Source organism: Drosophila eugracilis, unplaced genomic scaffold (genome assembly GCF_018153835.1).
Source record: "Drosophila eugracilis isolate 14026-0451.02 unplaced genomic scaffold, ASM1815383v1 contig_2147, whole genome shotgun sequence".
NCBI classification, from domain to species: Eukaryota; Metazoa; Arthropoda; class Insecta; order Diptera; family Drosophilidae; genus Drosophila; species Drosophila eugracilis.
In genome coordinates this window covers 244,004-266,914 of record NW_024573030.1, presented here as the reverse complement: position 1 = coordinate 266,914, position 22,911 = coordinate 244,004, and the positions used below count along the sequence as shown (strand labels likewise).

At 36.1% G+C, this 22,911-nt stretch overlaps 1 protein-coding gene across 3 annotated transcripts in view; it reads right to left on the bottom strand.

Annotated features, from left to right (window-relative positions):
* The window catches only part of LOC108118283 (homeotic protein female sterile), a 67,638-nt gene extending 44,931 nt beyond the window's left edge, over positions 1 to 22,707 (bottom strand). The window contains exons 1-2 of one of the 3 annotated variants that reach the window (XM_017230880.2): positions 22,399 to 22,707; positions 20,926 to 21,198 (exon numbers count right to left, since the gene is read on the bottom strand). In XM_017230880.2, the coding sequence (XP_017086369.1) occupies positions 20,926 to 20,997 (72 nt within the window). In that variant the 5' untranslated portion in view covers positions 20,998 to 21,198; positions 22,399 to 22,707. Of the gene's footprint in view, positions 1 to 2,167; positions 6,147 to 17,528; positions 17,715 to 20,925; positions 21,199 to 22,398 lie in introns of those variants that run through there. The other 2 variants (XM_017230882.2, XM_017230881.2) reach the window with 2 other exon arrangements.
* Positions 22,708 to 22,911: the final 204 nt, after the last annotated feature.

Genomic DNA, 22,911 nt, shown 5'->3' with positions numbered 1-22,911 from the left:
CCCGATTTATGAGCGATTTCGCATGGTATTTGTTGTATGTCGCAAATGCGAAATACCGGGTGTTAAGAAATCGACAGCAGGCGAATATCTACCGAAAAAATTTCAAAAATTCCACCGAGCAGCGAGTGAAAATAACAAACAAGATGATGATAATCATGATGATGGTGATGGCAATATTTTAAATGGCATTAATGCAACACAAATATTCTCGCCGAACTAAAAATGAGAAATAAGCAACCACGAGAAAATGTGTTGTAATTATGTACATATGTACATATATGCGGGTAGAAAAACTCGGAAAATGAATAAGAACCAAGAGCACGATGGAAATTGTATAAATCATGTTAATTGGCTTGCCAAAAATGACATATTTGTCATCTGTTATGCGGTTAGCTGGCATTTGCTGTCTTTTTCCATAAATCAGACGAGTACAGTGGTAGCTCAATAGGAATTTAGAAAGTCCAACAAACTTAGTATTTATAAACCATTATACAAATACTTCAGGATGTATGTCGTTCTAATGGAATGCATGTTTTCTTTATAGGGAAGATTCCAACGATTTTAATGCAGACAATTCAATATTTTAAAATCATACAAATATTATATTTTCGACGTTAACAATCTTACGTAGTGCCCACTGCACAACGCCTGTTTTATAGACTGTGGGAGCCAGAGTCGCGTTATGCAAATTAGCGCCCCCAGCGGACAGTAAAAACAATCAGCTGCCGCTCTTCTGTGTCTTGCTGTCTCGTTCTAGCGCCAGGTCTTTAACTGTGTGTCTGTGCCTGACTGATGTCGTCCACATTCTTTTTGTTGTTAAAGTCTGTTGCGGTTTTTCGCTTTACGTTTTACTTTTACGTTTTGGCGTGTCGGTGCGCTTCACGTTTTGTGAAATTGGATTCGTAGCTGTGCTGCTGTTAAAAATACCAAAAAGAGATTATTTAAGAAGAAAAAGAAGAGACCAGCGCCGCTGCAATGACGCTGCAGTCTACAGAAAGTAACAGGCGCCCAGCGGCGACAAAAAACGTCAGACAGCAGCAGCAGCTTGAAAAGAAAAAGAGAAGTGCAGAGAGTAGAGAAGTACGAGAGAGTTAGCGACATAGAGAAAAGCAGCGAGTGGGAATCTCTCTCTCACTCTCAGTCTCGGTCTCTTCTCAACTCGCTGACTTGCTCTTGCGCATGTTTTGGCTTATGGGATAAAACTCCGGGGCGGGAAAGAGACGCGAAAAACTCTGTCTAATTATTAATTTCTGGCATAGAAATGAATGGGATTTTTGTTGTTGGCGTCTTGATTTCATTTGTAGATTTGCCAAATGAAAACAAAAAGATATTTGGGCGATTAGTTTTCAACTGAAAATCAATGGGTTTGTTATTATAAAACTTTGTTTGTTTTAGTTCGTTTAAATTTGTGTTCAATTGATTACGAGATGAGAAAAAGTAGGACTACTATTTCAATTCACTAAAGCTGATATTAAATTTCATAATTTAATTAATAAAATTTTAATTTTTTAAGAAAATGATTAGTGATTTCCTAAAAATTTTCAACAATTAAAAAATATGAAAGATTTACATTAATTTACACGTTATATAGCATATTATTTATCCGTCGTAAATAAAAATATGTTAATTCACTAAAATGTTGTAGTTATATACACTAAAATTTTGAAAATACTGGTATTATAATTTATTTAGTCTTAGTTTAGTTTATCAGTCTTGTTTATTTTATATGTTAGCAAAATATAATATCTAGTTTAATAAATTTGACCTAGTTTTCGGATATATAAAAATTGTACACTCAAAGTAAATGACATCTTTAAGTATTTATCGCTTTTTTTTTGTAAAAAGAAAACTTTGTTTTGATAACAACAACCTAAACATCTTGGTGTTTTTTTTTTTGTTAATTTAATTTAATTTTATTGATTGATTTTTGGTAATTGCTTACTTTTACAAATTTGAAAGACTATTTTTTGGATTTTGTTTGGACTAAAATTGGTTTAGTAATCTGCAATTTACCGGACTATAATTTCCCTTTCTATTTTTAGTTTTTCCGTTGAAATGGTCATTAAATGGCCAATAAATAGCCATTCATTTCGATTTTAATTGCCTAATTTGTATAGCTTTTTCTTTTCTCCAAGTTTTTTTTTTTTTTTTGTAGATATTAGCTCACCGATTTTCCGCCAACAATGCAGGTGCGCTGCAATAGGCCCAAATCACTAGTATTTCGTTTGCTGCGCATTCTTCGGCTGCTGATTTTTCCTGGCTTTTGCGTTTGTTTTTTTTTTTTTTTCGTTTTTTTTTCCACAATTTTCAACAATCGTACACACACATAACAAGCTGGTTTTTTTTTTTTTACGAATTTGAAGTATGTATGTATATTCCTTTTCTTGTTTGTTTGAATATTTAATCAGAAAAACTAAGTGAAGTGCACACAGAAAAAAACGAACGAACGATTTGGGCTGGGAGTTATCCCCTTGTTTTCCCTTATTTAATGAATGGCTGGTAACTGCAATAACAAACGAATTCCTCGCTAATACTACTTAATTTTTCACCATTTTTACTCTGGATATTCTTGTACTGAATTTTGTGTTTTTTTCCTGCTTTGTTATTTTTCGCTCTCAAAATTCGCGACGCACCGCCGCAGAGATGAAAACCATCACTTCCGGAGGCGCTTCAAGTACTGAGGAATGTAGTAAATACGTGCGTCGGTATTGGTGAGTATCTGTGTGTGTGTTGCCCCAACCTCTGTGTGTTTGTGTGTGTGTGTGCAGCTCTGCCAACGTCAACAGAGGCGTCAGCAGAACGGCGGCGACAGCAATAGAAAAGAAGCCAAAGCCAAAAGCACAAGAAAGAAAGAAAAAAGCACGCTAAATAAAAGGAAAAGCGGGCAAGGGAAAGGGGAAAAATGAGGAAAATGTAAAGGGGGCGGGCAACAGAGGAGGTTGAGGCGGAGTAAACGTGGAAAATGGGCAGCCAGAGAAGAGGGAAGAAAAGAGAAGGAAAGGACTCTGTTAATACATTTTCCCAACTTTGGTCACAAAATCAGGTTCTAATGTGGGAATAACGCTGCCCAAACAATGGCGGTTAAGAAAATAGGACAAGAATTGAATATCATTAAAAATAATATTGGATTAGATTCTTTTAAAACAGTTTCAGAGGTATTCCTAACACATAATATTTATCGAATTTAATTTTTAATTTAAAATTTCGTAATTTGAAGATAAACTGTAGCACCTATAGCCTAATTTACATTCCAATAGAATTTATTATCCAATTAATTTTCCTGATGTGTCGTTCCTAATATTTTACCCCCTACTGTTGTCAAGTGGTGTATTTTTCTGCGCCCATATCCACAGGCATGTCGTCTCTTGGCAATCCCATCTTTCGGTGCTCCTTTCATAGGAAAGTGCCAAGTGTCTGTCGTCTCTATCTGCAACTCCAGTTTTCTCCCTTTGTTGCTTCTGCTTTTTCCTGAATTTTCCGCCACGCTTTTCGTTTGAGATACCCCCCATAGCCCCCTCCAACTCACAATCGTATCAACCCAACTCGTTCTGTTAGCTACAAGCAGTCAAGGCAAAAGCAACTCTGTGACACAGTTTGCGAAAGCTGGTGTTGCACGTTGCGTGTTGCATGTTGCATGTTGCAAACAAGCAGCACCAATCGAACCGCAATCGAACAACAGTCAATCACGATTTGAAGTGGGGTTAGGTTGAGTTAGGTCATCTTGTAAAACAAATTTACTAAAATATAAATGAACGTACGAGTATACATACACATACGCTAAAGGTTTAAAGGTTAAGAGCTACTTTCAATTAGCATTAATTTGACTTGCAAGTTGTAAGTTCATGCTTATCAATTAACTTTTACTTGTACGCCAGTTGAACTTTCGTTACTAGTTTCGGTTTGATGTTTTCATAAGGTTAATAAATTACATTTTTGTACATTTCCACAATTTACGTTTGTAATAAAATAATTATTAATATAATTACTAGTACAAACATAAGTTTAAGTGCAATATAAAACGATAAAAGAAACAATAATAAGATTTGTAAATATTTTCACAATAATCAAATTAGTTTTAATAGAAAAGCAATTTTACTTTAAACTCTAGACTGTTTACGACTTAGGTAACGATTTTTCTTTCTTTCGATTAATTTGCGGTTAATTATTTTCGATATCATTTAAAGTCTCATCTCTAGCCACAATCTAGATTTTGCCACTTGTTGCTGGACATTCATTTAGTCAATCGTCTATCTATATACACACCACACACACACATATACTCAAACACCCACCGACAAACACACACTCTCACTAAAACTTTACAAGTAAAAGTAAATTTTGGGTCCTTTTTTGTTTGGTTTTCTTTGTTTTTGGTAGATTTTTGGTAATTAATATTTACCAGCAGATTTCTGAGTATCATGTAGCCTCCCTCTTATTTGTTGGCTTTTCTTTTCTTTTCTTTTCTTTTTTTTTTTTTTGTTTTGGGACTTCCTTTGTCTTAAGGCGGCTTTTCCGGCTATTATCTCGGTTGCATTTGTGGGTATGTGGGTGTGTTTTTAAAGTGTGGGTGTGGTATGATAGTGTGTGTGTTTGTGTGTTTCTTTAGGATACCGTTAACCCGACAACGACAAACGACAGCGAACGGTACCAACTTAAAGTGGCAACAACTTCTGGATGCGAGAAAGCCTTTCTCTCTCTCCAGAGACGCCTCTGCTTCTTCATCATCATCTGCCCCTCGATGAAAGAGATGGCAACAGTGGCCGTGCAAAAGAGAGGGGGCTAGCCGTATACTGGCAGCGGTTCGAAAGAGAAGGGTGTAATAGCCCCGGCTGGGTAGTTGCTGAGTTATGGACACACACAAAATAGAATCAGCGCACAATTTTTGGCTCGTGACAACGGTAACGAACGCAAAACCGAAGTGCAATATCCCCCTAAAATCCCCCTCTTTACCCACCACTCTGCGTTGATCCCCTCCCCACACGATGCAAAATGAAGTGCAGGAAAAAAGAGGGTTAAATAAGAGGCGGATAAGCGGGTTAAAGGGTGTTAAGCAAATGTGGAAAAGGAAAAGGGGAAAAAATACATCTGGCCAATATCTCATCAAAAAACATTTTAATAAACTCACCCGAAAATCGGAAAAATAGGTTCCAGAATATATTGGAAATGGGTTTTCCATGTGTGAAAAAGTGGTTGCCAACTTGGGGGGGGTGGAGAAAAAAAAAAGAAGAAGAAAGGATTGCCCGAAGCTGCTGCAACAGCTGACAAAAGCCAAAGGACGGCTGCAAAAACAGGCAAAAAGTGCAGGAAAATTGTGGGCGAAAAATGGGGAGTAAAGGGTGGTTGGTGGGATAAAATGATGAGAATATAGAAAGGAAAACGGGAGGAGAACAGAGAGGAGGTTAAGGGCAGGAAACGTGTGTGGGCAAACAAGAACCATAAAGGCAGGAAAACTCAGCACTGAAAAGTAGGAGAAAAAGGCAAAAATGTGTATGTACGGGGGCTTCAAAGCTGGAGCACAAAATGTTGGTTGAAAAACGCACAGTAAAACACTTTCCAGTACAACACAGAGGAATTTACTCAAAATAAAACTAAACATTTTCCGGAAAATACAGCTTAAAAAGAACAGGGGACAAGTGTCAAAAATTTTGATAACCAAGGTAAAAGACGTCCAGTATACCATACACGTATTACTTAAATCAAAACCAAAATAAGGGACAAAAATCTCGTATGATGCACATAGAGAAAAGAGATCCCAGGCACATATAGACACCAAAATCTACAAAAAAAAATCAAGAAAATCCTCAAAATTCATAAGGTGAAAAGTAGAGAGTAAGCCTCTTAACACACTCATTATGCCACATAAGCGACGACTTATGTTAGTTAGAGTTAATTGCAAAGTGTCAGACTTTTGGACAGGAATATTTGGTCATTGACGTTTTGCCAAAAATGTACAGACCAAGAAATATTTAGTTATGTTATATGTAGATAAAATTATATAAGGTTTTTTTTAATCATTTAAACGACCAAAAGTGCTTCTATTCTTTTCTTTAAACTTAACTGTTAATATGATTTTTCAACACTTTCAAAATTATATTGTAAAAAGTAACAGTAGTTTTATAAAGGTATACATATCCTGCAGATGGTCAAATGCATAGATATGATTACAAACAACATACGAGATTTATTATTCTTTTACACTTGCCATTTTCGAGGACATCAAGGATCTGGTATATAAATAGCAATATGTACATGTATAAGTGAATATTTCGTCTATACTTATACATAGATGTACACATGCAGATGCAGGGGGGTTCTCAGGGTCCAGTTCCAGTGCCTGCCGTAATATTAACACAAAGGCACAGCCCAAAAAGCGACGACAAACAAAACCAGCCAACCGAAGTGGAGTTGCGCTGCTCGTCATATCGTCATCGTCAACGTAGCCATCGTGTTAATGGGTTGGCGGCTGCCGAAAATTTTCCACGATTTTCCACCAATCCTCCAACGATTCGCCATCCGAACACCCTATCACCCCACACCATCGCTATTTTCCCTACCCATTTTCCGCCTAGAAATTCCTGATTGAGGACGCCGCTTGTTCCTTGAGCTTCTCATGTCCATTTGTGCCAGTGTGTGTGGGATGCGTGAGTTGCATGAGTGCAGGATGCGCGCGCTGCACACACACACACACACACACACACCTTTGCCAGGATATACCCACACAGATATGAAACAGAGCCACACACCGATACAAAGATACAAAAGGCCAGAGTGTTCCAACATTTCAATAGTTTGGCTTCAACAGCTGTGCTCAAAGTAATAGCAATAAATGAAAAAGTAAAAAATCATCGATAATTATATTATAACCATCGATATTGTCGATATTGAATATTGATTGTTAAGGGTTTGGTAAATTAATCTTATTATTGCAGATGGAAAGTTAAACGTATTTCAAACATAGATCTTAATAACAATGGAATATTGTAAGCTGAAGCATGAAATATATTTTTATCTATCATATTTAAAGATTATGCGAATGTTTTAAGTAATGTTTGTAACTGCTAATATCTTGACCACAACTGTTTCAAGAGTCGCCATTGTGGAGAGTTATGATTTCTGGATTGCAGCAAATTTGATGGTACCGGGGTGCCACGCCCCCTATTCCCATCAAACAATTATGGATACTTCACTTATTAGCCAAACCTCTCGATGTGTGTGAGTGTTGCCAATTTGCTGGTCTCTCTCCTGATCTATCACTATCTCACTCTCTCATTTTGACCATCTCCCTCGCACTTCTGGGGTCTAAAACAAAAGATTTTGACCAGAAGGAATTATGAGGAGTTACCCAACATCAACGTGTGTTGACTCGGAATCGAGTGATTATGTGATTCCCCCCCTCAACGTTTGGTTAAGTTACGTGAGTAATTCCCAATGTTCACCTAAGGGAAGAAGGACCAACTTGAAAGGGTTAAGGGTGGCCGTGTTAAGACCGAGAATTGGATTACCCAAGTTAAGGGTTAAAGCTGATGTTTGATGGAAAGACAAAGCAATGGCTAGGACAGCTAAATTGCTAGGTGTTTGAAACCTAATTCTTGTTTTCAATCAATTTACACTCGAAAGGGGCAATAAAATTAGATGGTACAGATGGATAGTTTAAGCCAAGACTTATAGAAATATTTTTAAAAATCTTATTATACGAATAATTTTTTCCTTTAAAGTGTTTCAACACTTTTCTTTAACCATTTTCAGCGACTTTGGAATTTTTCCTCCATTTCATTTGCCTGCAAAAAAAATGTTGCAAAATCGCCGATGGACTGCAAGAAGGTTTTGATTTATGTATACCCAAAAACTATACTAAGCTCCCAGGGACGGTGGCGGTGGTGGGTGGGTCAAAGGAGGGGGTCCACAAATCAAAGTGCCCCTAAATGGTGGTGGGAAGAGGGAGTTGGTGGGTGTATGGGGTGGTAGGGGATTTTCTAGGGCGAGGCATTGCCACCGTTAGCTCGTCATCATGGTTGTTTGGTTGCATTTGGCTAACAAAAAGGGTGAACGGGTGGAGGATAGAAGTGGAGGGTTTGGAAAATTCCAAGGGGGGTTTTCAGTAGCAGGAGGCTTACAAGCGGGAGATGGGGAGGTTTTCTCGTGTATGTAATAGACACAAAACCGAGGCACTGAGGCTGTTCGAAAAGCTCTGTGTTGAGTTTTGAGTCCCTTTTGTTGTTGCAGGTTGCAGATTGTTGGTGTTGCAGGTTGTTAGTTTGCTGTTGCTATTGCTGTTGTTGTAGTTGTTGTTGTTGTTGTTGCTGTTGCAGTTGCAGCAGTTGACTGCTGCCTGGAAGTGGGAAAACTAAACTACAACAGCAACAAAACATTTTGCTAAATACACACTGGAAATGGCAGTCTCCACTTTCCACCTCCATTTCTCTTTCTACCTCTCTGTCTCTCTTTTGCTCTCTAAAGCTGGGTCTCTTTCTGCCACAGATGCTGCATGTTGCACATTGGAAAACTAAGCCCGCCGTGAAAAGTGAGAAGGTGGAAAAATCCTAAAAGGGGGGGGAATGTTAGATAGATGAAAAAAGAGCTCTCTTTCTACTAGCTCTTCAATTTTCAGCGAAACATAAAAAAAAATAAACCAAAAATGAAACGACAAAAACAACAATAAAAATTGGTTGAAATTTTCGCCAAAAATTTTTTCTAGCGAATAGAGATTTATACGAGGAGCAAAAGTGAAAAGAAAAAAATGTGATATCATTGGTGAAATGGTGAAAAATAATCAACTTCTAACTCTTATCCAAGTGTATTTTGATGTTCTATGATCTTATTATAAATCAATGAAGACAATTTTATATCATATCCTTAATATCCTTAAAACAAATCTCTTACCAATTGGAAATGAATTGCTTAAAGGTTGGTCCTATATTACGTAAATCGAACAAGGAAACTCACCTGCAAACAAGAGAATCATAGACTTTGTTAGTAATATAAATATAAATAATTAAATAAACAATATTTTGTTAAGGCAATAAAATATATTCTAGGTAACCCAATTTGACTTAATCGTTTTCATTTTCTATAAAGAAGTCCAAATTTTAGTCACAATAATGAAAAGCAGTTTGATTTTATAATTATATACGACTTTTTGTATTTTTCCTAACGAACTTTATGTGAATTTCTAATTTATCTTAAAGGTTTTTAATTATTCTGAACTACTTTTAGCAATTTTAATTATTGTTTAAATACTCGTACATTGAACAATTTGAAATATGTAGATAATAGGCAATTGCAACTCAAATGACTGGAAAAGTATCTGAGAGTTGAAAACCAACTTTGTAGAGTGTTTTTTTTTTTTTTGCACAATCTTTTATTTTTTGTGTTCAGATGAACAATGCGAAACTTTGACTTGAGGAGAGTGTGAGGGTGAAGGCGAGCTGGAGCGGCTACGAGGGGGGCAGAGGTGAGACAGATGACGACGAAGACGACGACAGATGGTCAAGAGGAATGTATCTGTATCTGTTGTATCTGCATTTGCGGCTGCTGCCTCCGGTTCGCGCATATGTGTGTGTGTTTGTACGTGTGTATCTACAACATAACACAAATCAAAACTTGGCTGAAACTGCAGGCGGAGGCTGTCGATGCTGTTGTTGCTGTTGCTTTTGCTATTGCTGTTGCTGCTGTCGATGGGGCAAGCTGCAGCAGCAATGGCAACAGCGACAGCAACAACAAAACTTAACTGAACTGAACTGAAGGCTGTGAGGCACATACATAACTAATAGATACATAAAGCCGTATCTTTTGGGTGAATGAACTGTAATGAGAATGTGAACCTAGGCAGCAGCAGCAGCAACAACAACAACAACTACTAACAGCCAGCCAGCAGCAACTAGCAACCAGCAACCGGCAACTAGCAACCAGCGATGTTGTCGTCGTCTCAGCCGCTGCAACAACAACATCAGCCCATTGCAAATGTTGAAAATCGCAACGCAAAGTGCGCAATTTAAGGTGTTGTTGTTGCTGTTGCCCCTTGTTGTTGTTGTTGTTGCTCCTGTTATTCCTTATGTTGCTGCTGTTGCTGATGCTGATGCTGTTTTTTGTGGTCATTTCTACTCATGTTGCTGCTGTATCGCGTATAGTTACCAACATTACTTATGTTGTTGCTTCTAATGTTCCTTATATTGTGGCTGCTGTTATTTTTTTTTTTATTACTAATACTGCACTTGATATTTAAGCTTTTGCGACTTCAACTCCTAGTAATGTTGCTGCTGTTGCTAACGCATTTTTTCTAGGTAATGCCGCGTTGTTACTTGCAGTTTTTATATATTATTTATGGCTTTTCTTATATATTTGCTGCTAATATTTTTAAAAGTTTCTTTTACTGGTGTCTCATACCTTAACTATTTAATTTTCTGCTGCTGTTGTTGCTGCTGTTGTTGCTGCCATTCGTAATGATGTTGCTGCCGTTGTTGCAGTAGTCTTTGGCAATGTTGCTCTATGGCAACCGAAAACTGACCGACGCAACACAAACGACAAAACAGGCCAATGACCAACAGCAATAGGCAGCAACACCATCACCAAGAGCAACAGCAGCAGCAACAGCAATAGCAACATCAGACAACCGTCGACAGGAAAACTAAGCAAAACGAATTCAGCTGAAATTAGTGAAGGGTTGCACCTGGTCAGAGATGGAGAAACTGATGCAAAAACTGACAAAAAGAAAGGCTTTAAATTTTCCCGAAGATTATAAAATAAAAACCAATCTAAACTGCACTTTTATTAATCATAAATCAAAGGAAGGTTAAATGAAGAAAAGTTGTTTTCCGTGGAAACTTGAAATATTTTAAAATATTTTTAAAAGTCCATACACCATTGTCAGTTGTTTGTTTTATTAGGCTTGCAATTTAGACCTCCCAATTCCGACAACTGAAAACAGAGAGTGCACTTAGGGTTGCCACCCACTACCGAAAATACCAGAAAACTTTTCGCAAAAACAAAATATTGCAGGCGTGGCACGAACACACACACACAGGGATATAGGCAAAGTCCACACTGCAAAGGGTACGAAGAAAGCACAAAGAGAAAGGCCGGAAAAAAAGGGATAACTAAAGGAAGAGAGAATAGAAAAAGGATTTTAAAACCAAGGAAAAGTGTGTGTAAGGGTTATGAGTTGCCATACTCACTCTCTACTATTTAACATATTGCACAAATGCACGCAACATCACAAAATATGTTGTGAAAAGGGGCATAAAGGGGGGCGACAAAAGGGCAGAGGGCAAAGGGCAAGGATAATATAGAGGCGGGTCTTTGCTTATTTCTAGAAGGTAAGTCGCCGTCGGGCAGTTACATTGCAAAGTGCAAAAGTTTCACAACAAAATTGAATTTTTAATTTGCTTTGCACACAAAGGAAATAAAAGAGGACAACACAAAATAAAAGTAGTAAAAGGAAGTTTAAAAGTTTAAAAAACATCAAGAACTGATGGTATATAAGCATGTATATTACACAAAGACAGCTATTGTAAGTCCGATTTTGCAAGAACTAAAAAAACTAAAGGAAAATACAGAGAATAAAAATGAAAAGGCAACGAAAAGCCAGACTTAAATTGTCTTCTTTTATATTTTGTCATTCAAAGAAAATCCCAGTGCTTTTAGTATTAAAAAACATTTTGTTTTGAATTGAAAGCCTTTTTAAAATCAAAACATTTTCAACCCACTCAAAAGCCCTGACAAGGATTCAAATAATTACATAATCGTAATCTGTTTAAATCACTAAGCTATTTAGGTGGAGGTACTTCATTACCAAAGTTATGATACAAAAACACACATGAAATGTTAAATTATTTATCGAAAATATAATCAGTATTTTTCTTACAGAAATGGAAATAATGCTTCGATATTAGAATGTAATATATCCCTGAAATCGTAATTAAAATTCCAATAAAACTGCATTCACAGATAAAAATGTAAAATTTTGGTCGTTTTTTGCAAATTTTGATGATGTTAGCCCTTACATAAAATGCGAAAAATTGAGAAAAATTTAAATTCACAAAATAGTCAAACTAATGATGAGGAAAGTTAGTTTTGGTAGTTAGCTTTACAAAACAGTCTTTATTTTAGCTGTACGTCTTATATTGGGTAAGTTATAGGTATAAAACAGATTAAGTATGTTACCATTTTCTAATCAAAGTCATAGTCCTGATTTTGCCTCAAAATAATCAGAATTATTCTCATAACAAAGCCAAAAATGGTCGGAATACAGAAAATGACATATCGCTGAACTCGTAATTAAAATTGCAAAAAAAAACTGCATTCATATACCATATCTATACTATATAAAAACATGGCCAACGGAAACTAGACTCTATTTAATATTGATTTCGTAATATAATTTAAAACCGCATTTCATATGTTACAAAACCAACCCAATAAGTATGCTCCGAAAAGGCAAAGCCACCAAAATCAGGGAAAGCTTGTCACGGAAAAGTGAAAAAGGAAATGCGATTGAGGGAAAACTAACAAGGAGCTGAGCTGCCGATACATGGCGGATACACACAGAGGAGGCATAGATGTGGCTCTATGTACCAGAAAACATCGCTGCCACCGCCGTCGTTGCCGTCATCACCGGATACATATGTACGTATAAGTATGTATGTATATGTGTATTCCGCTATCCGTATATCTGCATCTGCATCCGCATCTGGAGCCGAGTAGAGTAGTCTGTATCTGTATCTGTATATCTGCATCTGTAGCCGCGTGTATAAGGGGTATAGGGGAAAGGGGGCTTCGGCAGCAAGAGGAGAGAGATCAGGGGGTCGAAAAGCGGGGCTTATAACTATGTGCAAAGTGCCGGGGAAATGGAATAGCCTATAGCCTGATGTAGCCTCTCTGCCTGGGCAATGTTTCGATGGTTTTGGACGCACCCGCACCTATGAATTTTCGCCCACAATCCATCCACATCCATGCTATCCCATCCAAACACCACCCCATCTATCCACGCATTCGTCCTAAGTTCTCTGTGCTCTCAAAACTAACTGGTTGCCACTGGAGGCATCCGGCTGAAATGCGTCGAGTTGCGTTGCCATGCAGCCGGCGAACCACCGAGGCACTAAACCACCCAGCCACAGAGCCACCCACCCACTGAGCTACCCACACGAAACATCTACAGAATACCACACACACACACATACAGGGAGAAGGCAGGACACTCGGAGATGAGCGCGTGAGTTGTGACACAGAGGCCAAAAGCATTAATAAAAACACTGAAACTAAAGACGGAAAGACGGAATGACTTTAAAATTTTAAGAAATATGACATTTATTTGGAAATAACGAAGAGTTTGATTAATTTCTAATTCCTATTTGTTTATATAAACTATTTCTTTATGATAAAAGATATAAATAAAATAACAAATAATAATTCCACTGTAGTCGAAAGATCTAAAGTTTCATAAACAGCATATAAAAAATAAACAGAAAACTAAAATCCATTACGAATCAATTAAATTGTCAATGTACTCGTACATCCATTTAAGGAACATTAAAAGTTCTGTATAATAGATGAGCCCCTTGACCATTATAACATTTTACACATACGCTTGCCAACAACATATCTGCATAACAATGATAACCATTTAACAATAAATACCGCCCCTACATAAAAACCGCAACGTAACCCCTTGAAATCCCCTCGCAGTAGCACAGTGAAGCTTCGCAGTGAAGCATCAGCCCTAATCCGCTAATTTTCAATTGCCAAATCCCTGCGAAAATCGTAATCTCCGTGCTGTGAATATAGCTAATATATGCATGTATGTAATATATGTGCGTCTGTGTGTCGTTCGGAGGGGTTTTATGACTGGCAAATGTTGGGCAAACATTGAAGAGACCACAGAGTTATACACACAGAATGGGTGACAGGCGGCGAGGGGGGCTAAAGGAGTTTATACAGTACTTAAAAGAGTCAAAGCTTAAATTTAACTGTAATATCTGTTAAGAATATTAGCTATACAATGGTAGTTAATATGCTTTAGGTCCTTTTAATAAAATATAATAAAATAATAATAAAAATATTTGAAAATAGTTTGATTAAATTATAACAGAGTCAAATTTCAAGTACCCATTTTCTGCAACTTGAACTCTCTCTAATCCCTTTGCCCAATTATTTTAATTAAGTAAAGAAGGCAAAAGGTTAAAAGACACCCTCGCACTCATTATAAATGTGTGCTTTTGAGTGTGTGCCCACACATGTATGTGGGTGTGTGTACATCCTTTATAAGCAAACAAAATGCAATTATATAAATATGTATAATGCGCTGGCCAACGATTCTCATTATACAAAAGCCACACTTACACACATACACACACTCGCTTGAATTATGGTACTGAAAGTGTATGTGTGCTTTGAGCTGCATATACTTAACGCATATTATATTAGTTCCTGGTCTATATGCCACATTTCCCCCTCCGATTTATGTATATATAATATAAATTATATATATATATATATAAAGCTCAAAATATTGCTGGCAGCTTCTAATCTGGTTGCAAATGCATTTCCTCCTCACCTCCCCTTTTGTGACAAACCAAAAATGCAAATTAACCAAATTAAAAGTCAAATATGTTTCGCAAAGGGTATAACATATTACACGGGGAATTTTCCTGTCAAAATAAGAATATTATTAAAGCAACTAAAAGGACTAACATGATATAAGAATGAGGAGATTAAACTAATTGTTCTTTACTAAACTCTTTTTTTTTTACTTTAAACAACTAAAATGATCTTAATTTGTAAGGATATTCTCTTGATTTCTTGACCATAAATATAATGCAATAATTGCGCATACGCCACGTTTGCAAGCAACTTGGTGTCATTATTAAACATAAGTCTTAGACGAACTCCCACCCCTTTACTCTTCACTTCTTTTAACAACGTTTCTCCACACATTTCTCTATTAAATTCATTTACTTTCCGTGTTTTTCTATAAGCACACACGTCGTATACGTAATAATTATATTACAGCTCCAGAAAGGTCCCCTAGAGGCCGCTTTTTAAGGCTATAGGGCTAACAATTTTTGTTTGGAGCAACACCATAACACCACCTAACGGAGCAAAGCTGCTTTTCCCTTTGTGTGTGTTTGAAACAGTTAAATAAATTACAACAAATATAACCAAAATGGGTGTAAAAAATAATGGAAAACAGAAAGGATAACAAAGACGTATATGTGTGTTTGGCTGCTGGAAAAATGGCTGGGAAAAAAATGGGAAAAATAGGGAAAATAAGGCTAAGGGTGTTATGCGTGGGCAGCCCCGCCTATTTTTTTGTTGTACCCTCGACCCCCTCCCAGCTAACGCCCACTCGAAGTATATAAAAGCGAAACATGCTGAAAATTCTTACATAAGCACGAAGAGGAGACTCTCAAGGGGGCGGAGGGCAACAAAAAAAACCAACGGGGTTTTCACGAGGGGGGCTGCTTTTGCGCACCACCCAAAGCCCCTACCAAAAAAAAAACTTCCTTCCAGTGTATGTGCGAGCTGCATACATTAACAACAACAACAACAGCGACCGTAAATATTGAAAAATTCCATATCCGTTGTGATGTCAACTCATACAAACAAGAAGAAAAAAACGGCAGATGGCGGCACCTACGAATGTAACATCCCCGCACCCCCACCAAAAAAAAAAAAGTACACACACACCTCCCCTGAGAAATCCTCTCTATAAAAACCTTCCATCCATACCCCTCTCTTATCTCCTTTATATCAGGACAAGAATAAGAGAGAATAAATAAAATAAACCGAGAAAAAATACATATACATATATAGAGACACACACACACTCATACATATATATATATATATATATATATATATGGTATTGTCCTCTAGGGGGCGCCAGTGAGCCGCAGTTGTCGTCGCCTTTTGTGGGCATCAAAAGCCTAAAATCTCCCAAAAAACCCAACCCATTTGTAGGATACATATTCCCCCCAACCAACCATCCCATCCAAATATATCCCAAAACCAGAGCTCGTAAAACAAATTTCACTCAGTATGAAACATTTTTCTCAGATCACAAAATTTATACACAAAATCTTTTATGTAATATTCAAGCAGCAAAATATTATTTAAGTGAGTGCCTCATTTTTTTTTTATCAACACATTCAGTTTGTCAAAAAAATATATGCAATTATTAAATGCCACAATAAATATTTAGATTGCTTAAATGCGTGTAAATAAGTGTTGGCCTTGTTTTCCCTTATAGTTTGGTTTAAATAAATAACTGCTTAATTGTTCTTCAAATATTTCATGTTAAGTTGACTAAATAATTGTTTCATTTCGCTTGCCACTTTGGAAAAGGCCTTACTAAACTTTTTTATTAAAAAATGGATTGCTTAATATATTTTAGAATAGGTTTTTTTTACTCTTTCATTTGTTTTTTATGTGTAGAAAAATGTAATCGAAGTCAAATTTCTATTTAGTACATAAATATGTAAATAAATTAAATTAAAAACTGAAGTTACTCATTTTCATATTAATACTTTCATAACATAAATTTGACCCACATTCTCAAATCTTAAGCTTTAAACAAAAACTGCCAAGAGATTTTCATTTCATTTTTTACAGCCCTGTTCCTAAATTCCCCAGCATTTCTTTTGCAATTTTTTCTTTTTTTTTTTTTTAATATTTGAACCCGGTCCCTATTTTTCTCTCTTTCTCTTCTGTTAAGTAACAGTCATTTTTGGAGAGACGACGTGTCGTTTTAACAGCTCAACGAGAGAAGAAAAAAGCACTTTTTGCATTTTAGGTCAGGTCGGAGTAGCAAAATCTATGCAGCAGCAGCGACGCATGACTAGTTTTTTTCTTTGCCTTTCCTTTCTCCTTCCCTGCCTCTTCTGCTTTACCACCATCTTGTTTAGCCTTCTCTTTCCTTTACTTGCCCCTCTTCTTTAGCCTTTTCTTCTGTCATCGTGAGCTGCCAGCGTATAATTTTCATGGCAAGTTCATTGAACTTGCGAATTTTTTTTTTCGCATTTTTTTTTCCACTACAAGTTTTTTCTTTCTGTTGTTGGTGTATTTGATTTTTGTTGTTTTTTACTCATTGGTAGGTCCAAGCATAAAGTGCCCAAAATAAGAAGCATTCGAAGAAGAAGAGGAGCCACTAGACAAAAGAGAAATTAGGTTTTCTAGTTGCGCCATTTTGGCCAACAGAATTGTTTATGTTTAAATTCCAGCTAAATGTACTACATACATACAAACATTATAAACTAATTCGATAAAGTATTTAAATTACAAAAAATACAGACAAAATTAACCACTTTAAAAAAGATCTTTTTCTATTAACACATAATAATATTATGGTATATCTTTTTAAAAGAGAACTGCAAATCTTCAATATTTTAACGAAAAAATGTATTTATTTTATTGTTTTTTTTATTTTGCCACTTTCTCTAACTAAATTTTCTCTTCCTGTTTAGTTAATTTTCATAAAATTTTCCGACCATTTTCCTCTCCAATTTCGCGACTCTCTTTTGATTTGATGAACTAACCTTAAAGCGGCTCATTTTCCGCTGTTTTACCACGGGCATCTCGGCTGTTTCTCTCCCTTTCTATCCGCCTTTCTGCGTCTCTTTCACACGTTTTGTTTTTGTGCTTTTGGCTTTTCTTTGATTTTCTTGCTTGTGCTTGATTTAATTTTAAATATTTTAATGGATTTTCTTAATTTTGTTATATTTAAGCAATTATTGTCTTAGTTTATGCTTATTTTGTAATTAAAAATTTTGTATTTTATTTTACTCATTGCTTTTGGTTTGTATTTTATTGGTTTTCTTTTTATAACTTGTATTCCAATATTTAAAGTTATACGGTATTTTATTTAAATAATGGTTTTTAATTTATGGTTTCGTTCATTTTTTTTACTTCTTTTTAATTCTTGGACATTATTTTAGACTCTTTTTTGTTTTTGTTTTTTTTCTGGCACACAATTTACTGCGTCGCTTTGTTTGTTTTTAAATTTTCCTTTATTTTTAAACTTTATATTTTTTACACTACCTGCACTGCACGTAAAAAAATTGATTCAAAAAAAAAATTATCAAAGAGAAATTGCATTGCGTTTTCTGCAATAAGTTTCCTTTCTCCCTCTATTTTTCTCTTCCGTTAGCTTTTGTCGCTGCCAGCTCTCTTGCTCTCACAGTCGCGCCGATGACAACAACAAGCGGTGATGCGATAACGATAACGATAACAGCGACTGAATCTCCATTGAGGCGTGGAAATGTGTGGAAAAGTCCGCCGCTTTTCCGGCTTTTCTTTGCCTGTTTATCTGCCTGTCCGTTTTGTGGCTCAATCTGGCTATTTTTTTCTGCATACACTTTTTCTCGTGCAACTTCTTTTTCTCTGCGAGCGTCGCTGCCTTTTCTCTGCTTCTTTCACTTCTCCTTTGCCTCCTTCGTTTTCCTCTATTCACCGTTGTTGTTATTGTTTGGGAGGCGAAAAATCGGAAAAGACAAACAGGACAACAAACAGTTGCGATAAACGACAACGACAACGAACCGCTTACAACTGCCGGCGAACGTCGCCAAAAACGCAGCTTCGTCTTCCTCTGCCTCAGTCGCTGTCTCTGCCTCTGCTGCTGTTGAGGCTGGCAGCGACGCCAGCTGAGGCAGCGACGTTAGCCAAGGCAGCAACGATTCGCGAATGCTGCCACCGAAATATTGTTGCTGCTTTTCATTTTTCCCTTTTTATTAGCTTTCCATAGAAAAATCCTTTCAATTATTTTTTAACATATCATCAGTATTTGTAGTATTTTACAAAGTGTTTAGAAGCCATAAATTTGGTTACAAACAAACACATCATTATGAATGTTCATAAAAACGCCGTTAATTTTGCCACAACAAAAACAATGGCTATATAATTGCATTAATAATCCAATTAACCACAAGCACTGAAATGTTTGGCAAACAAAAAGCTGCAAGAAACAGGCAGAGTGTGAGAGAATGAAAGTAAGAGATGCCCAGCTGCTTTTAATTTTAAGTTAATTTTATTATTGGATTTCAAATAAAGATTGTATTACTTCTTGGAAGGTTCCCTATGTTATTTTTTTTATTATTTATATTTTTCTATATTTCGTTTAATTTTTTATAAATTTTCTTCCCTTTAAACTTTTTCTGAAAAGTTAAAAAACAGAAGGAGGCAGCGCTGTTGACGTCGGTAGTGCGAACAGCGCCCGACCTACGACCACATTAAAAGAGAGACAGAAAGAGAGGGCGAAACAGCGCGAAGGAGTGCAAGGCAGATGGCTTAAAAGAAAAAAAGAAATAGCGAGAGAGAAACAGCCGGCGAAACGTCACTGTTAATGTTAATAACATGCAGAAGCACACTGCAAGCTGTAATTTTTGCTTTCTGTTTTCTGCGCTGGTATCATATCATTATGTTATCATTATCCTGTTATGTTATGTTACATATTCAAATCTTAAAATCATAGCAAATTATTTCTTTCTAAAAACAAGGGATATTTAAAGATTCATTCAATTTTTTGCCTCTTTCTTCTCAAATTCGGCTGTTGCTTATCAGTTGTTCTTTTATTTTTACTTTCATTCCATTACACACGAATCACAGAGAAGACGTGGCAAAATGCAAAAAAAGAGAATCAGTAGAGGTACCCACCCAAAAAAAAAAGAAAACCAAATAGACCAAAAATGTTTGTTGGGTGGGTGGTGATGGGGGCATGAAGTGGGTGGTGTATAGGCATTCTGGATGATTTTCAGGTAGGTGGTTTAAATATGCCTATGTATGTGTGTGTGGCCCCATCTTGATGTACTTTTATATATGTACTACGTGTACCGTGCATTAATGTATTTGCTGTATTTTGGTGTGTGTGTGTGTGACGAGATGTTGACAACAACAACAACAACAAGATGAGGGCCATGTGTGCATTTGTGGAAGTGCTGCGATTAAATCTTACACTCGACAAAAATGTAGCAGTCAAGAAAATTGGAACAATAAATATTAATAAAAAATAAGTTTTTTTAAGTATCAAACTATTTATCTAGTTTTTACGGTATTTCTATAAATATTTTCTACTTTTGTATTTCAAAATCTAAAGAATCTCTTCAAATCAAAATAATATCTAATTGTATTCTTACGATTACAATTCTGAAACTGCTAAAGTCTGATATTATTCATAATTGGAAGCATAAATAACTTTCTTTTAAATCATAAACAAATTACGTATACGTATTTTCTGTGTACCAACAAAGAGCATCTCAGAAGTGGGTGGAGAAGGGAGTTGGGGAAATAAGGCATGGATATAGGCACCCACCTTTCCCTTCTTCATTTCCTCCCACTTACACTCCCATATATACATACAGCCTCATCTTCGCATTATCCCCACGATTTTCCCCATTTTCCTCGCAATCTCCCCCCACTTTTCTTGTTCTTCCACTTTTTTTTCTGCCAATGCTAATTTATTTTCGCCTTTTCCACATTTTCATACCTCTTCTTGCGCTTCAACAAAAGCTGAACAAAGCCAAGAAAGAAGTGCAAGAAAAATGAAAATAAAGAAAACATCAGGGGGAAAAAAACTTCGGAAAAGCATCTCCAACAACAACAACAACTGCATCTGCATGTGCATCTCGACGAAACAACAACAAAAGTTCCAAAGTGCAATAACCGTTTGCCATTAACCCTTCGATAGCCCCAGGGGCTAGCCCATTGACAGCCAATCTCCGCGATCTGTGCGAAGCCAATTGCACAGCAAGAAATGAGGGGATATTGATATTAAAATATTTACGAAACCTCAAAAGTATTTCGAAAATGCACTTAAAGAATTTTTTAAGCATAAAAGTAAACTGTTAACTATTAAATTTGTATCTTAAAAGAACTTTGTATCTTTAAGAACTTAAAACCAAAACAAAAAAATTATTAAAAAATGAAATATAAAAGACTTACCCTTACTCCAATAAATCTGGCCTCCAGAAGTTCCTGTTTCCGTGGATTCAGCGACGTTTGAAATTGATCCATTGCTTTATAATTATTTTCTCCGATACGAATGTTTTTTTTTTGTAATTATTTCAGATATGATTGTTTTTTGGACAGAGATTTTTTTTAGTTTTTAAAAGTTTTTCTTATTAACATTTTATTGTTGATTTAATGCGATTGCAAATGTCGGCAATAAATGCGACAAGATTTGTCAGAGCCATGGCAATAAAATGGCAAATTCATCTGAAAAAAAAACAACAATCGCTATTATTCCATATATTTATGACACGCACTGTGTGTGGCTAATATAAAGTCCCTTATCTAAAGAGATTTCCACTTATCAACAGCATTTCGGTTTTATTTATAGCTCCAAACAAAAAATGACCAAAATTATATTATAAATTGTGTTTCAGTTAAACGTTTTCATTAATACTTGTATTTGTAAGATTAGAAGTCAAGAGGAATGCACCAAACAGAGGTTGTTTAGTTCTTATTTTGGCAATTAAGGTTTAGTAAAGCTAAATCCAATGTAACACTGAGGTTCATTTACCATTAAATTTAATAAGAAGCAATAGAAAATTACGTTTTTTTTGATTACACGGTTTTAAATTTAAAACATATCCGAAATTAAAAGTACAAAATTTACATTTTTACAAATAATAGCGATTTTAAAGTTTATAATTTTAAAACTACAACTTAAATGGTTAGCCTATGGGTTAATCTTCCAAGCTGAATTCCCAATAGGTTTTTGTCCGAATCGAATCTTTTGCTGCTGCTGCTGCCTATTTTGTTGTTGTATTACCTACGCTTTTGCGATCGGCATCTCAAATCCTCCAATTGGAGTGAGATTTTTGTTGTCGCTGCTCTTTCTTTTATTTTTGCGCACACGAGAAGAAAATGTAAATCAAAGAGTAGGTCTTGATAGCGGAAAAGACAAAGATAAAACGCCCAACTATGCCTACTAATTGGGATATGTACATATGTATATACATATATGTATATAGCTACGCTTCTAACTGCCCACAAATACAGACACACACACACACGTACGTACATTAAGTAGCTTTCAATGGTTTTCATTTGATTTTGATTTTTTTACCGGTATTTGTTTGCTTTTGTTTTTGCGAGTGTATTTATTTCAATTTACTTTTACTCTTTTGCATTTATGTGTGTGTGTTTGTGTGCGGGAATAAAATCGCCGGTTGTGAAAAAAATAAAAGTCACTACAACAATTACAACACTACGAAACGTTTTTTCTCTTGCTTATCGCTATCTCGCTCACACTCGCTTTTCGTTTTCTTTGCTATGCTTTTTTTTTTTCGTTTTTGCACACAACGCTGCGAGGTTAAGTTTGCAAATTTGGGAATATTTTTCTTTTATAGCGATTTCTACGGCTTTTCCGCCAACCACACAATTCAATGCAACAAGATTGATTTACCATACCATTTAGTATAGATAGCACATAGATTCCGGTGCCGATCGGATCGGAGATTGTCTTAAACTTTAAATTCAAGTCATTTATGTTAGGGTTTTTGTTGTTGTTGTTGCTGCTGCGGGTACTTCTTTTTTTTGAGCTTAATGTGTGGAAATTTTTTGGCGTGGTACTGCCGGCACGGCACTCCAGTGTTAAGGGCCAGTCGCCATGATCACAAAATGTGTTTACTTTGGTTTTTCACCGCCGATTTTTATCTATTTTGTCACAGTAAAAAAATATTCACAAATATTCACACGAACTCACACACGCAGATATGGGCTAAAAATATACTGTAATTAATTATAACAAAAAAATACCAAGAAATAGCGGCAGCACCTAACTTAAAGGTGTGTGTATAATCTACGATAAATAGGTGTCTAGTTTAGGATCGTGTCTTAGCTAAACCACATTGGTTTAAAATGGGCAATGTCGATAATATCGATATGTTGAATGAGCTCTATCGATTTACTGATATTTTTCTG